The following is a 16,850-nucleotide window of genomic DNA, read 5'->3' on the forward strand; positions in this document are numbered from 1 at the left end:
GGGGCCAATCTCCTGTCTTGATCTGGACTGTAAGGAAAACAGCCGTCCCTCACAGCCCGACAGTGAGGTGGAGCCATCCAAACATCCAGAGAGGATGGAGACTGGTGGAAAGGAGGAATGTAAAGAAGGGAGGGTGGGATGGAGGGAGGCCACCTTTGGCGAGGGCCGCTGCAGCAGCGCTAGCAGGCTGATTCCTCACGTTACCAGTGATGGAACTGCCAAGTTGGGCTCCTGCTGAGACTCAAGGCTGATGGCTCTATTTGAGAGGAGTAAAAATCAAACAGAACTTTCACAGTAATATAATGTATTTAAAGAGTTGCTGCTCTGATTGAGGCCTAGCAGGTTTAACAGTTGGCCTATTCACATTCATTAGCCATTAGCTTTATTTTGTCAAGGTCTACTTTTAAAAAAACTGCTACTTTCACCACAAACTTTCTGATCATCCCTCATAAACCTCACACTCCTCAAAAAGAGGAGACCTTCTTGCTGAATAAAGGCCACAAAGGCCTTTTTGTCCCCTGCAGGAACTGGTAGTTGTTCAGGAAATGGAGGCTGGTGCCAGCAGAATGATTTATGGCTCTGTGTCCTGGGTGGCTGCTGGACCTGGTCCCACTGTCACTCAGGACAAGAGATGGCCCAATCAGAGGCTGTTCAGAACTCTGAAGACATTACAAAGCCTGTCATAAAGTAGCTCGGGAAGGATGGGAAGCAGCCATAAAGCAGCCCGGGCAAACAGAACAATTAGAGGCGAGAATATGGATGATACAAACTCTGCCGTAAGAGACTGCCCCGGTCTCTCCTTTCCTCTCAACAAAGCATAATACGCTTGAGCAATTGATTTTGCAAGACTATTCCTCATCTGTGCAGAAGACGCTAACTCGTCAGGACTTCACAGGGCCTGCCAAGACTGGAGACAACAATTAGTTTGTTGGAGATGTCTGAAATGGCCACTGAGTTTCGCGGGAAGAAATCCTTTGTGATGGATTGGCGCTGACAACGCAGGCTGACGAGGAGGGAGCGACAGACTCCCAGACCGACCTGTCTAGTGAAAGAACCTTTGGGCTGCATTAACCCTTATCTGTGAGCGCCCACGAACAAAGTTCCCTCACAGTCTACCTGCTATAGCCTTGGAAATCCTATTACAGACTGCAGGGGGACACTTCGGAGCACTCCACCGGGAAATCTGTCTCCCTCAGCACATACTAGAGACAAAACATGGAGTTCTCTCCTCACCTCCTTGGCTCGTGCTGCCTTGTGTTCATTCACTCTGACTGATTGTCTCTTTCTCTCGTATTCCTCTGTCTTTGTTTGTCTTCTGCCTCATCTATCATTCTTTTTTCATGCTTTCTAGATGTCTGGTCCGGACTATCCTATCTGCTCACAAACTACAACTGTGGTTGTTGTGTATGTGCATGCTTCAACTCAGGTTTAAGCATTTAAGCATGAGGTTCTTCACCTCCATCACCTGTACTGTAAAGGTTGACAGAAAAATGGACGAGAACAGAATTCCCAAGTCCGGTGAGTAAATGGGGGGAGATGCAGGAACCTGAGCAGCTGATAGTTGCTTCCAGCTACTGTATTAAGGGAGTTAGCATACACAAAAATGCTAAAGCTAAACTAATCCTTCCATTCCATTTAGTTCTTGTAAATCCCTCTCTGAACACTACTGTACAAAACATTCTCTATTGCAATTATGCAATGACGGGAACTGATGGACTGTAACATTATTAAGCAAGCTGAAAGCAATTACAAAACAATTATTGACCAGGATGTGATCCTGGGTTATTATCGTAGTAATTAACCCCATTAAGTACAAGAGCTGTGCTAATTTAAATTATGACCTTCAAACACTGTACAAACACAAATATACTGTTAGTTAATTAGTGCTCGGTGCGACAGCAGGTCGGGACGTTTGATTGCAAAATGATGCCATTATAAGTGGCTGGACTCAGGTGTGCGCATTTACTGTAGAATTCCAGAGCTAAATGACTTGAATTGATTATGGTTACTGGCACATGACTTGGGTATAATGTACAATAGGAACGTAAACGCCTGCTTCTGTTGTATGCAAATCAAATAAATGTTTTGTTTTGCATAATGTTAGATCATAATACCTCTACTAAATAATCTAAAACATGCATGGTTACTATGGCTGCCAGAGAAATGAACAGTATTAGGCAAATAAATAGGACTTTCCCATCGATCTGGCAAGGCAAATTTGACTTATTCATGATTTATTTATAAAATAATTTAATAACTTTAGGAAGCTACAGCATATCTGTAGTATCCAGCCTTCTTGAAAACATGATGTCAATCATTTCTTCCTTAGAAATCTTTAGCCCTCTGCATTTGCTTCCAGGCCACATGTGCATGGAGCACAGGGCCAGCTCACTAATATTGACTTTCCAAAAGCATAAAAGTGCACAGCAGCCTATCATATGGCTCAAATTAGAGCATTATGACATAATAGAGCAAAGTTGGGGTTAAGACCTCATTACTGACACACGGGGCCCCTGCTTTCTCTCTCTCTCAAACCACCAGTTCTCAGTTCTGGTTTCAGAGCTGCTCCACTCTAATTGGAGGAGCAATATGGAGTAATTGAAAGAGGGGAACCGTGTTACTGTGCTGAATGTGGCCCTGCTTGTGTTTTTTAGCGCTTAGCTGATAATAAGCTCTCAAGTCCGATTGTGCCTTCCCATAATCCTTTGAACTACAGCACAGATACAGAGGAGAGACTCATACACGTGGGAATGAACACACACTATCTACACAGAGGCATCAGACACTCAGTGTACGCGATACATGGATAGGAACAGTCTAGGAACAGTCTGGAAGACACTAATAGGACGGAGGCTTTTACGTGTGCCTGTTATGTGTGCCAGCTATGACCACAGAAACCAAGAAAGTGGCTTCGTAGAGGAGCTTTAGCTGTTGATTATTTGTATTAACCGCCTCGCAGATTTACCGCCTTGGTAATGCGATCTGATTTGTAGTCAAGCACCAGCAGCAACTTGGGGAAGGAAATCCAGGGCAGAGTTGCTGTTCCGTCTCTGTTTCTCCGGACTGGACCAATAAAAAGCTTGCGAGCTCCCTGTCTCTCTAACCCTCCCTGCTGGAAAGACATTTGGAAACAATCAGTAGCATGTTTTAAAGGGAAGGCCCTTCCCCTATCAATCCCCCAAGATAAGGTATCTATGAGTCTGACACTGTGGCCCCCGCACAAGGAATTCATCACCTCTGTTTCCTCTACGCCGTTTTGGGGTCCCCTCATTATCAGTCCTATCTGTGCAGAAAGCAGAAAGCACATGTTTGTGTTTCTGTGTGTGCATCTGAGATTCACCATCATGGTACATATGCATGTTGTTGATCTGTATATGTGGGGTGAATAACTGCATTGTTGCATGTGTGGTTAATGAAGTTCTACCTGAATGAAGAAGTTAACTTCAGCACTGCACTTCACTAATGCTGCCACACTGCCTATAATGTTGTAAATCAATGTCACTCAGGTCTACTGTAAGAAATTACTATGATTATAAAATGTCTAAATGTAGGCAGCATAAATGGAGAAGTCTAGTTAAAAAGCTTTGATACATATCTTCATATATTTTTATTTTAATGCCTTGTGTGATTCACCTAATAACAGAAATCGAGAAAATATAAGGGCCTTGACTTTAATCTTCTTTGTTAAGTGCTGCAACCCCAGAGTGTCGTAACATCTCAGAACAGATGATGTAAATCGTCTTACGAGGCAGTAGCGTTTATATCCTGCAGATAAGTCAATGCACTCGCATACAAATGCTGGCATATGCGTGCGGCTGTCTAGACGCCTGTCGATGCCTTAGCGACTTAGCCTTGTGTGCGTTTCCGATCAGATCAGCCTCTCCTTTTCAGCGTGTGCGCCGTGAGCTATCAGCTACATAGATTTCTGTCTGCATCCCGACAGGTCAGACATAATAGGGGGAGAAACCGTGCCCCCCGAAACCTTTTCAAACAGGTGAACTCCTCCCTCCACATCCCCTTTTTCCCCAGCCTCGTTCTTCAATCAAACAAGTGCTTCCATTCACTTCAGATCTAATAAGGCCCACGACCTCTGCCCTGCTTAGATGAACCCCTGATGGGAGCCCCTTTCACCTGGCATTGTGTTGTGGGCTACACCTTCAGACTGGCAGAGCTCCCACTTACACCCGCCTTTGTCCTTTTGCAATTCACTCTGACTTTGTTCAGTTAGTTAACCTAGCTTCCCCTCCCTGCTGAGAACTCAGACAGAGAAAAAGGAAGGAGGAGGAGATGAACGAGAAGGGGGTCCGCTGCTAAGGAATGAGGGGGGAATCACACATTTGTATAGTTTTTTTCCCCCCCATCCTCTTTAACTGGAAGTAAATTCCAGACAAAGAATGAGGGAGATTTGAGTGAGCTGCACTGATGTAGGAGATTCTTCTCAAACGTTTCTTCTACCGTATCTTACAGTTGGTTTACGAATGTGCCCTGGTCCTGTAGAGTTCACAATGTGGCCCCCCCACCCACACACCTAAAGAAAACACACACACACAAACAGACACACACCAGCAGCAACAAACAACAGATTAACCGAGGGATTACCAATCAACGGAGGGGCAGCGGGGTGGACCCCCGGCTTGTTTTGTCTTGGGGGCTTTCAACGGGCATCACTCCAGCCCACGACAGACAAATTCCAGTTACACTAGTTGAGGAGCTCGTCTGCCTCTCAGACATCAGGAGGGACAAAAGCAGACACAAATGTCTGAATGAATCACCGGGGCTGCCGAGAGCAAGCTGCACACTTTGTAACATGTGTGGGAAGCTGCTTCAGGAGCTCAGCAGATTAGCGCAGGCTGCTGCCACATTTACCTGGATTACGTCAAGTTAAAGCATATATACGTGCACTTAGCAAAAGGTATATGTGAGGTTAAGTAAAACAGACCGTTTTTACTAGATTATGCTCAAATCCAGCAGAACCATCTTCCCCATCCCGCTCTTATTAACTAGGTCTCAACTAAATTACTGTAAAACCAGACAAAGACCTGCAGTACATTTTGTAGGAAAGAAAAAAGGCTGTGCTGTTTTATTTAGACCAACAACAATAAAGACAAAAACTGTACACGAACGAAAAATATTGATCTGTTAGCACTGTTTTATTTCTGATCACGACAATCTGGATGAAACTATTTTAAAGTAATCTGTTGCACAGCAGCTTCCCGGCTCATACGGGACACGCAAAGCAGTCAAATAGTCTCTCACCCAAACAATGTTTGTACGTGGTGACACATTTCCTCTCTCACTCTATCCAGGCTCACACATGAGGTTTTAATGGCCCTTATTGTCTTCCTCGCAATTCATTAAGTGCTAACGAGACCCGAGTGTACGCTGTGAACTGCTCCTGTATTATTACACAGTGTCTCAGGCGCCGGGTACTGTTCTCCTCATGAGAGAAAACAGGTCCCACCGTGATGGGCACAGCCATTGTGGCGCACGCAGCACAATGCATCGGCGGCCAGCATTCACGCCGCCTTTGCAGACACAGGACTTGCTAAAAACTATGTATGTGTGTGTGTGTGTGAAAATGTGAAGATGTGTGTCCATTGAGAGGTGCGTGAGTGACACGGAGGTTCATCCCCAGAGCCGGCCTTTCTAAGCGCTGCTGTGGGCAGGACCATCTCTGCTGACAGTGGATGGTTTGTGGCAGGGGCTCGGGGATTAGGGGGCTTTTACCCGGGGCTGAGAGTGGCTCTTTTTCCCTCTGACAGAGAGAGGTGACAGGCCGTCAGCGCACAGGGGACAGGCGGACAGCCAGCCAGAGACATCTGCATTCATTCAGGACACCGGCTTATCCATACCCCGAAAACACGCCCTCCTGAAACGCCCTCCATCCACGCTCTCACACACACACACGCACACGCACGCACACACACGCGCACACACACACACACACACACAGCCTATATGGACACACACATATAGAAAAACCCTATTCCAGCACATACCTCTGTGCAAATAGCAAATTCAGTAACAATTTTTTACAATTTAGTAAAAAGACCCCATTGTTGATCAATGAATAGTTTACTGTATATTAGCATTGTGAACCGTTTTCCAACCAAACTTTGGTGATCGATCTACAGCAGTTGATTAACTTTCCTTTCACCAGAACGACATCATTTTCAGTTGCGGTTTAGAGGATGGGTCTGACTTGGGACGGCATCTGTCTCTCCTCCTCCCATCCTCTCATGACCGCGAGGTTCAGAAGACAGGCAGCGGCAGCAAAGGCCCCGCCCACTCACCTAATCCTCTACTCCTATTCACCATCACTGCTAATCTCCCACACCACCTCCCCACCACCGCTGCTATCGCCTCCACCTTCACCTCCGCCTCTCACTCAAGAGGTGCACAAAGGCAAAATCGGGGCCGGCCCGCCCCGCTCGCCATCCCACCCCTCTCGCACCCCTAACCTGCTCCGCCCACCGCTCCTACAGCAGGAGGCGCCCGGCTTTCTAAGGCCAGAATCCATAATCCCGTGGGGCTGAGGGTTTGGGTGAGCCCAAAGGCTCATTGAGCGCTGGATAACTCTCTCCCGGACTCTCTGTCTTATTGTTGCTGCGGTTGAGAAGAGGACAGACATAAATGGAGTTTGAATTTCAATGTGCTTAACGACTCAGAGAGAGAGACAGCAGAATATGGACTATTGAGCATCAAGGCACTATTTTCAGGCAAGCCATGCAAAGAAGAAACACATGCAAATGCTTCGGCCACATCGCCCCTATTCTTTCACATGAATTCCATAATACACAGTTTACGTTTCTCTTTTTTGTAAATTTTGATTTAGGTGAAATATTTACGTGCTCTATTGTTTACTGTGTAAGAACTAATGATGAATATTTCAACTTATTTTAATATTTTAACCTGCTACTTGGACGACACCCAACTTTTCAGCCTCAACGTCATTAAGTGACATCTAAATAAAATATATATCCCATCCATCCAAATAAAAATACACTTATACACACTGGGTAAAAGCAAGTCTACATACGTAGCACAGTTCAGATGAGTGTCTAAGACTGTCAGGTTGCTGCCTTCTCTATCTCTTATTTACTGAAGCTATTTTTCCCATAGGTCACCATTCCTGTATTCATAAAGCATCATGGACCCCCATAACTCACTCTTCCCCTTTATGAATAAAGCCTCCAAATTTATGGTGATAGCGCTGTGGAGTAGTGGCCTCCCTGGTGACAAACTTCCCCAGTCTGTCACTATCGGCCCGTGCCGCTCAGGGCCCTCCATCACACTCTCCAGATGGGAGCGCCACTTTATCGTTCTCTGGCTGGTGACATCACCTCGCCGCGCCGCACGGAATTGATGATGAAAGCAAACATATCTTTTCCCAGCTCACATTTACCAAATCAATTTTATTTTTACAGACCCCTCAGCGGGCTTATTGGCATATTGACGGTTTGCAGGCGGGAGAGAGGGCGAGCGAGCGGCGAGTGAGGGATGGTGAGCGGGCGCGCGTGGGAGAGGAGGGAGAGGAGGGGGGTCAGGAGGGCTCAGTGGCGTTTACCATATTTAATGCAGGGGGATGTCATCACTGAATATCCATTCTGAATAATGTGGTATTTCATCATAAATTCTTTACAACTTATTTACTTAATGGAAAGAGTTATGGCTCCCTGTCAGGATGGTAATTAAACATTGTGATACAGTGCTGCCTCACCAGGATCCCATCTTTTCCCTCAACCCTACCCGCCACCAGCCTGCCCCTATAGACACACACATATGCACGCTCACATCCCAGCTTCTCAGCTTTTTAAATACATATTATTATTCAAGCTGCACATAAATTACCTCCAGATTAAAATTCATGAAACCCCTTTTCCCTTTATTTCCTTCCCTGGGAAAAAAGGAGAACCCAGAGAGCTTGTTCAGTCGGCTGTAAATCTCTTTACGAGGGACAGAGACTTTATTAAGATCTCGTGTTATGAAAATTGGCAAAAATGGAGAGTATTTCTCTCACTTTAATTTAAGATGAAATTTATATATTCAGTCTCACCCGGCAGTTGATAATGAGGGAAAAGTTGTTTCCTGAAGAAATGTGGCCCAGAGTAGAAAAAAATGCTTTTATTTGGTCCAAGCCAAAACCACTGAGTCAGAGTTGCTCTGTGATGCAAAACCAAAGCCCAACAGTCCAAATCCAAAACTATTTATATGAGATGAATGTTGATACTTTACCAACCCATTCTGCTTCTGCTTTAAAGTGGAGCATTAAAATCGCTTCAGGGAGACTCTCGTGAGAGATGGAATGCACTTTATATCATGTTTTTACTTAAACCTGTGATTTTTCACTTTTCAAACTGCACTGTCAGCTTTTCTTAATATGTTTGCTTCTGTCCTACAAAATAGACAAAGGCCTGAATGTAAAGGATTAAATCCTCACACTGAAACTCAAGAGGATCTATTTCAGGAGACTAAATTAAATGGGTTCCCCGCCACCCTGTTCCTTCTGATTCATAAAACTAAACTAGCTTGACACTGACTGAGGCCACATCTAACCTTTGACCTTGTCTTGTGACCCTTTCTTCGATTTTTTGTGCCGGCTGACCAATATGTGATTTGCCAATGGCTGCACCGGGTCCCTAACTGGGATGAGGAGGGATTTATGGCTTTTCATTTTAATTGAGTTAAGAGCACCACCTCGACTGCCTTTCTTTCAGTGGCACTGAGCTAACATTACATCACTGGGCAACGAATGACAACAACAGCCTTGTGGTCACTGAGCTAAATGTGAACATGACGACATGAAAGGAAATAAAACCTGAGGACTGATGTGAATGTTACAGTGTGATCTGGCCAAAGAAAACCCCTTCTCAGTGTTTAGAAAAACCTTTTCACCGCATATTTTAAACTTGAACCAAGTACAAGCTGCAATGTTACAAGTAGAGGAAATTTCTCTTACACACGCTGCTTTTCCTACACCATTGAAAAAATATAGTGGCCACTATAAAAAAGCCTGGTTGTTTTAATTTCTTGAAATTCAAAGCTTTTAGCACAATTAAGTGAGCATAAACGCCTGTCAGTCATTTATGTCTATAAAAGTGCTTACAAATACTACATTGTTTTAAAAAGCCCATATTATGATCTATGTCTTTATTGTTAGTATTTGGCATTGTTATTCATACAGAGCACTACCAAATCAGTGCAGATAAGTTGAACCTTTCCCACTTTTCACCATTATGTAAGTGAAGTAATGCAAATAGAGCTCCACTTCACATATTTTGAATAGCCTCTAAGCATATGTACAAGTGCTGTTGGTTTTCCTACCTCCCAGCCTTGGGTGGGGTCTCTGAGACACGCCCTGTGTTCTCCCTCGTATGGTCCAAAGCGCTCCCCAACGTTCACCGTCCTGCAGCTCCAGATGCCCAGGGCCCCTCCCGGAACCGCCGACTCTCGCAGTTCAAAGTCCAGGGGAACGGGTAAAAAAACGCTCTGGTGCTGGAAGGACAGGTCGTCCTGGGGTGAAGCCTCATCGTCTGAGAGTGGAGGAGACACTGGATCCTCCACCAGGGTGGAAGATGCTGCAGGGTCACCATCGGAGGCACACGCGTCGTTTAAAATGTCGGACGGATAAAGGGCAAAGTCATCATCACCATCACCTGTAAAGCGAACAGAAAGTCTTTGCATGAGGGTGATACATGCCAGCTGCCATTAAAAGCTCTAAAAAAGCCTCCTGTCTTATTATTTACTGTCTTTGACAATTAAAGGATGATCTATTAGACAAACCAACGTAAGCTGCAGAAAACATGAGGTTCTAAACACTAGAAAACTTACTGATTTTGATTTGAGCAAAACCCAGACATGTAAACACACTTTCCGACAAATTCCTCAGATATGAATTCATGTAAATATTTCAAAATATGATGAGAAAAATGTTTGCTGGACCTGAAATGAAAACAACATTATGCCAATCCTGCCATTTGGCTGTACTGGTGCCAAGGTTGGTGAGCAGGGTCTCCTCAGCATTGTACAGCGCTGACAGCTTTAAATTTCCTTTTCCTGAACTCTTTCTAAACTGCAGAGTGAAAACAGAGGGAAGCTCAAGGGGGTTAATCGTGAATGGACTAAAACAGGACATGGACGTACAACCCTTGAACCCACACTGGGCTCCTTCAGAGCAGCAACACGTGGCCACCAGGTTTTGATGGTGGACGAGGTGTAGAATCATTCACAGCGACGCCGTAGCAGCATCGCTGTTTTAACATTTAAATGTACTGTAGGAATAACACAGAGAGTAAAGATAAATCCTAGTTCAATTAGACAGATCACCAAACAAGTAGCATTTAGCCAAAGCAAGAAGGCACCTAGCATGAATCTGTGGCCGGCTGTGTCTAACACATGTTGACAGGCCGTAGGGAGAGCGAGCTCTGCTAATGAGGCTTCACAACTCATCTCCGTGCTGCAGAACATTCCTGAGGTACTGCCTGTGACACTGCTGTCAGCTATGGAACCTTTAATCCACGAATACACACATACAGTACACACACAAAGCTTTAACTCCCTGGCTGTGAAGTAACCATGATTCTGATTGACTGACAGGCTTGTTTATGACCACCTGTGGCCAGTGACCCATAAGAGATGAACTTGTGGCAATCACTAAACTTTTATCATGCGTTCCGACCTCTACGCCAATCATCGACTCAGGATCCTCCGTATTAAGAAGCAGATAAGTAAACAACATGAATATCCTTAATTTACGGGCAACCTCCTCTTTGGCAAAGTTGAAGCACACAGTCTGGTGAAAGGAATGCAGAACTACTGTACCACTACTACTCCTCCATAAGAGGTGCATGAGCTGTTTTCCTCTGACACGTAAGAATCGCAATTGCTGTTCAAATGGGCCACTGCCATGAGGAAACGGTGTGGATAAACATATTGTAATAAATCAGCTGCGTTACACAAGAATGACTGTGTTTTCTGCGCGCGTCTTCTCGGTCATTCTGTGCAGCAAAACCTGATCACGGTGTCTGTGCGGCGATTGTGTTTGACACGCACACTGTGTGGCCCCGTGCGTTTGAGGGGAAAGTCTTTTGGACTCGGCTAAGCTGGGTCGCACATGAAACCCAATGTGACTCTGGGAGTCAACGTAATGATTTTCAGCACGGGGACTGTGTAACGTGGTTACAGTCCTGGATGTGAGGTTTGCCATATGGTCGAGGGACAAGAGCTTTTAAAGGTAACCGTATCCCTCCGTTGCTGTTTCTCCTCCGACGTTTCCCCCCCTTCGTGCTGGTCTTCAGGTTTATATTTGATTTAGACCAGAAATTCCCCTGGTCCACTGGACTCAACAAGAGCGTTGCAGCCCATAAACATATATGTTTCTGTAAGGTAAACGCTGGCCGAGAGCAAATATGCTATGTTCAGAGTTTTAAAAATTGCGGTTTCATGTGCAGATGATTGATAAGGAAAAGGCTGCAGCTCTGCGCAGACACACACACACAGATGGACAGATGGGTGAGTGTGTGTCTACTTGTGTGTGTCGTTGCCCACTTGGAGCAAATAGTCCTGTTTGTTTGTTCAGAGTGGACATGACTTCATCGCTGCAAGCTGACGCCCCTTCATCAAAGAGGGAGTTTGAAAAAAGAATTCTGGGTAGAGAAGGGGAACTCCAGCTGGAAACAGCATCGTGATTGCATTAATAACATAGATGGCACATTGTGATAGTAACCATAAGACGGATTAAGAAAAAAAAAAAAAACTTTGAAGTTGATGTAACCAAAAGACAACACAAAAGATTTAGTACAAGGAAAACAATATTATCTCAGTTTCAAGATCAGCTGCTAACATAGGAAAATAAAGCCTGACGCGTTGCCTAAACACAGACATGCACACGCACATATATGCCGTGCACGCCAATGCTCGCACTTGACGCCAATTCATTAATTCTTATTAAAAGAGAAAACATTTGTTCCTGGGCCCAGTATCTGCATGGGTGGAATGATTTTCACCTCTGCCACGAGGTGTTGGGCCGACTCATACATCACACAATTACCCCGAGCAGTGAGCAGGGCCGCCATCATCAGGGAGTGAATTAAAGATGATAGAAAGAGCTATTAATCACTGTGACAAAGCCCCTAATGGAGGTGTGACCCAGCCACTGCTGACGGGATGCCAAGGGGACGCACCCACGGGACAAATGGATACATATGTTTACAGAGAGAAATAACCTACCTGTGGACATGCTCAGCCCCCCACCCCACCCCCAACCCACTCACCACCACTTCTTCCATTCATCTAACTACTACCCTATTGTCATCTAACAGTTACTTTTAATGATATGAACTTGCATGATTCTCAACGTTTTAAGTCAACATATTTCTTTAAAGTGATTATTATAGAAGAATATTCATGTACCGAAACCCAAGTTTACGCAGTAGCCCCTTTTCGCAATGTCACCCACATATTGCAGAAAACTGAAGCATGTACATTCATATTGTAGTCGGTGTGCATGAGTTTGAGTTCGGCAAGAGTTTTTATATACTGTATATGAGCTCTGAGGCAGTAGAAATATGTAAATGAACTCCTCACCTTATGAGGACTAGCCCTCATACCTGTCTGTAGACATCATCTGTTACCTGTGATAACAGGCACAAGGGACGCAGAGTTTACCCTTGTACTTCAGGTCAAACATAATCATACATAATCCCCTCCATTAGTCATCATCCAAATTCTGAAGCTGCCCTCTTCATCATTCCTCTGCTTCCTATTTGTAGCGCTACACTAGGAATATGTGCTTAGACTATAGCGCCACAGTAAAAATATATTTTTATCACTGTTATTGCTCCTCTAAATCAACAGAATTGTTTGGAGGATGTGAATTATGTGGGAGGGATTGAGGACTGTTACTCTGTACTCAAGCATTTGCCAGGAGACCCTCAGGGAGACACGTGGGAGAGACAAGTAATTGGGACTGAATTCAAAAGAATTGGTTAATTTTAATGCTTTTGCAGCCAATCAGAAAACGTCTGCCGTTGATTTGTTAAGCACTGTTAATTACAGTGCATTAGTTTGTGCATAGATTCCCTCAGCAGGGTGTACAGAAGAGTGTTTGGAGCCCCATGCCCCCAGGAGAGGTAATAAGCTTCCTAATTAACTCTGTCTTTGTGCTTAATGGAGGCCTTAGCGCCGCTTTTAGGGAGTCTTTTGGTCGGCAGGTCCATTGGGGTGACTGTGGAACTAACTGATACGGAACGCAAACCTCCATAAGCTTAGGTGGCTCTATACTGTATATGCACTGGTGCTCATACAGTTTTGTCCATTTAGTTCAGCACGGCCGTCTTTTTTCAAAATAACAAACTGAAAAGATTTTAAATAAAATTGGACATTTTTTGGTTCGCCATCGTTGTTTTTGTCTTTGTTAAACTGTAAAATATCCATTACAGCATAGGATGTAGTAAACTTATCTTCAAACAACATCAAAAGTCATAGATGAATAACACTTGCTTTCTGAATTCAATACTTTTAAAAGGATAAAATGTTGTTAGAAGTGGTTTAATCTACTTTCATGATAATATTTGTCTGTTACCAACTGAACCCTTTGTACATTGTTGCACTAACAAACTGCGTGAAATGTGTGAAAAATCAGAAACAAAAACAGGTAAAACCATGAACAGACAGTGAACAGACAAATGAACTGCTATGCATGAATTTGTATTCATAAATCACGGTGTAAATGTGACTGGTCAAGCACAAACGCCGACACTCGCAGGCCACGGAGCGAAGCTCTTAGCACAGTCTTAATTAATGAGAGCATTGTCTATGTTTTTTCAACCGCCTGTATTAGTCAACTACTCCCCACTCCAAATGGAAAACACTCCATTAAGGGCTCTGGGCTGAGTTACCAATTAACATTGCACATGAAACTGAAACTTAGAGCTGGTCCCTCTGCACACATCTCTCTCTCCTATAGAGCGAAGAGAGAGAGAGAGAGAGAGAGAGAGAGAGAGCGAGCGAGGAGAAGAGAGAGAGCAGAGAGAAGAGAGAGAGAGTAGAGAGACGAGAGAGAGAGAGAGAGAGAGAAGAGTAGAGATCGATATATCTGACTCTCTCTCTCTACTCTCTCTATCGACTCTCGTCTCTCTATCTCTCTCTCTCTCTCTCTCTCTCTCTCTCTCTCTCTCTCTCTCTCTCTCTCTCTCTCTCTCTCTCACACACCTAATTAATTAGCATTAGTTGTGATTAATAATGAGGGGCCTTTAATGGTAAATCTGCAGCTCCGATGGCAGGCTGACACAACAAAGGCGCCTGTGTGCATGGTAGGATTTATCTGGGGAGCTGCTCTGGGATTTTAACATGTTTCTCACAGGGCTGACAAATGGCCTATTAATTATCTAATGTTGTCTGACAACTGCCGCTTGATAAAGACGTATGTTTGGACAGGGCGAGGAGGGGAAGATACAGCGAAAGAAAGGAAAGAGGTGTGTGTGTGTGTGTCTGTTTGTGTGTGTGTGTGTGTGTGTGTGTGTGTGTGTGTGTGTGTGTGTGTGTGTGTGAACTGAGAATGATTTTGCATAAAAGAAGAAAAATAAGAGTGTGAGCAGAGAATAGTTACTGAATGACATACAATATTTTGTGATTACCTAATACATTTGTATTTGAAGACAAATTGCTTAGCTTTTACTTGTATTGTTAATTAGGATAATCAATTTGAAGGATTAAGAAACTACATTTATTCTAGTGCAAATGCAAATGCAGTCCTGATGAAAGCAGAAATGGATGTGCACCACATAAATGCACATACACACAGTTTACGTGCTAAAAGCACAATCAATATCAACAAAAGTCAAGTAGACACATCAGCCGAACCACTTCATACTGTATCATTAGGTCTCATATAGCATCTCTTCCTCTCACTTCTCCCTCCACCTCTAGCTCCTGAACCCAATTCAGTCCTGAGTCCTATTCGTGGAGTTCACCTTGTGCCTGTATGTTGACAGGTGTTCCTCGTTGTCAAACATTATTTATGATTGTTTTAGCCGCACATTGCGCTAATGAGATAGGATCCCAGTCGGGCGCTAAGTCAGCCTTGTCAAATGTAAAGCAAACAGAATAACAACCCGGCACTCACATTGTTTCCACAAGCCATACATCAGCTAGGCTTGGAGGGAGAGCCTGCTGAAATGTACACGGGACGGAGAAGATGAAAGGAACGCGTGGGGGAAATGTAAAGATAAGGGCTACAACGAGAGAGTGATGAGTGGGAGGGGAGAAGAGGGGACAGATGAGAGGCCAACACTGTAAATGTGAGAAAAGTAGATGCTGTCATAATAAAGGTCCTGACCGTGTGTGTGTGTGTGTGTATGTGTGTGTGTGTGTGTGTGTGTGTGTGTGTGTGTGTGTGTGTGTGTGTGTGTGTGTGTGTGTGTGATTTAATTTGGATGCTCTTTCATTTAAAGGGAACATGTACAAGCTCTTACTCTGTCCTCTGTCAGCACCGTGCGTGTCTCACATTCTAGGCTTTGTGTTTGTGATGGTTCTGCTCACCTGCCTTTCATCATTGTTCTTGCGTGTTCCCTTTATGGACAGCAACAAATAACAACTGAACAAAACTACACTCCATACCAAGTATAACAGAAAGGTGGAACATCAATTAAAATAAATTGCACAGACATAATTTTACTTATTCCTAAAGTGAAACAATATTTCACTCAAAGTTATGATGGTACCAATACATGTCAATGCAAATGTGCATAGATGAGCATTTTCTCCCCCCCCTCTTTGCGCTCTCCCTCCTTTCCTTTCATGTCATGGCTAACTGCCATGGGGTCCTAATATAATTATGGCTCACAGTTGTGCACATTTGAGAAATTGATTCCTTTGATGAAATGTGAGTGAGGCAGGTCCGAGCTGAGCAGAGAGAGAGATGTATATCCAGAGTGGTCTCTGCCAGGCCCCCTCCCTGCAGCCCAGTGCAAGGCCCCCTGGGTACCAAACCGCCAGCTCAGCCCCGCACAGCCTGGCCCAGTTGTTAAAAGAAATGATAGCATATGTGCTTTGTTTAAGTTTGATGTCTTCATAATGTATTACACAATCAGATTGATTTGACAATTCCCATTATACTTGATAAAATATTAATGTAGGCCCGAGGATGGTAGTTCTTATCAAAGGGGCAGATCCTGCGGTGCAGATGGGGGCTGTGGTCTGCGGCGAGAAAGGCCATCAGTCAATTAAAGCTGGGCAAAGCTGTAGGTCAACAAAGCACGGCTACGCGGAATGTGCGCTTCTGACGCACAAAATGTTATTTTGTCAGTGGCGCACCCGAGCGTGAGCAGGGGCACTCGAGTGTTTGACACAAGTAATCAGGCACACCTGATTGAGACCGAAAGCACGGAGCTGCTGAATCGATGAACGCGCCGCCGCGTTTGCATTGTGCAAAACACAAGCGCTGTACAGACGGAGAGCCTGCGATGAGCATTGGGTTGATATTTGCCATAGCTGAAGCCTGGATTCCAGTGTCAACACATATTGTGCACTGGCTTACGGTAAAAGTACATCCTGCTGTTTGTTGTAGCTCAAATGAGTCAATCGGATCATGAAGTAATTTACAAACATACTTTGTATGACCTATAAAGTGTGCGCTGGGCTCACGTCCACCTTTGAACCTTACTACCGTGCTACCATCTCAACTTTCTTTATCTGTCTTGTGGTGGACACCAATGTATAAATAATTTTAGTAATTCACGAGCTCGGTCTCTTTCATCCCCATCCGCTCTTTCTAGCACAGGATGTCTCACTCTTTTCTCACCTGTCTCCCCTCTCTCCCCCGCTCGCTTCACGCTGTTCCCCTCACCTCT

General features: G+C 44.5%; 1 protein-coding gene across 12 annotated transcripts in view; it reads right to left on the minus strand.

The window, feature by feature from the left end:
• Positions 1 to 16,850, minus strand: part of mecom (MDS1 and EVI1 complex locus) — a 109,153-nt gene that overhangs the window by 63,454 nt on the left and 28,849 nt on the right. For all 12 annotated transcript variants that reach the window (XM_041073443.2, XM_041073439.2, XM_041073434.2 and 9 more), the window contains exon 2: positions 9,325 to 9,656. In XM_041073443.2, coding sequence (XP_040929377.1) covers positions 9,325 to 9,656 — 332 coding nt within the window. The remainder of the gene's footprint in view (positions 1 to 9,324; positions 9,657 to 16,850) is intronic.

The sequence above is a fragment of the Betta splendens genome, chromosome 13 (assembly GCF_900634795.4).
Source record: "Betta splendens chromosome 13, fBetSpl5.4, whole genome shotgun sequence".
NCBI lineage: Eukaryota > Metazoa > Chordata > Actinopteri > Anabantiformes > Osphronemidae > Betta > Betta splendens.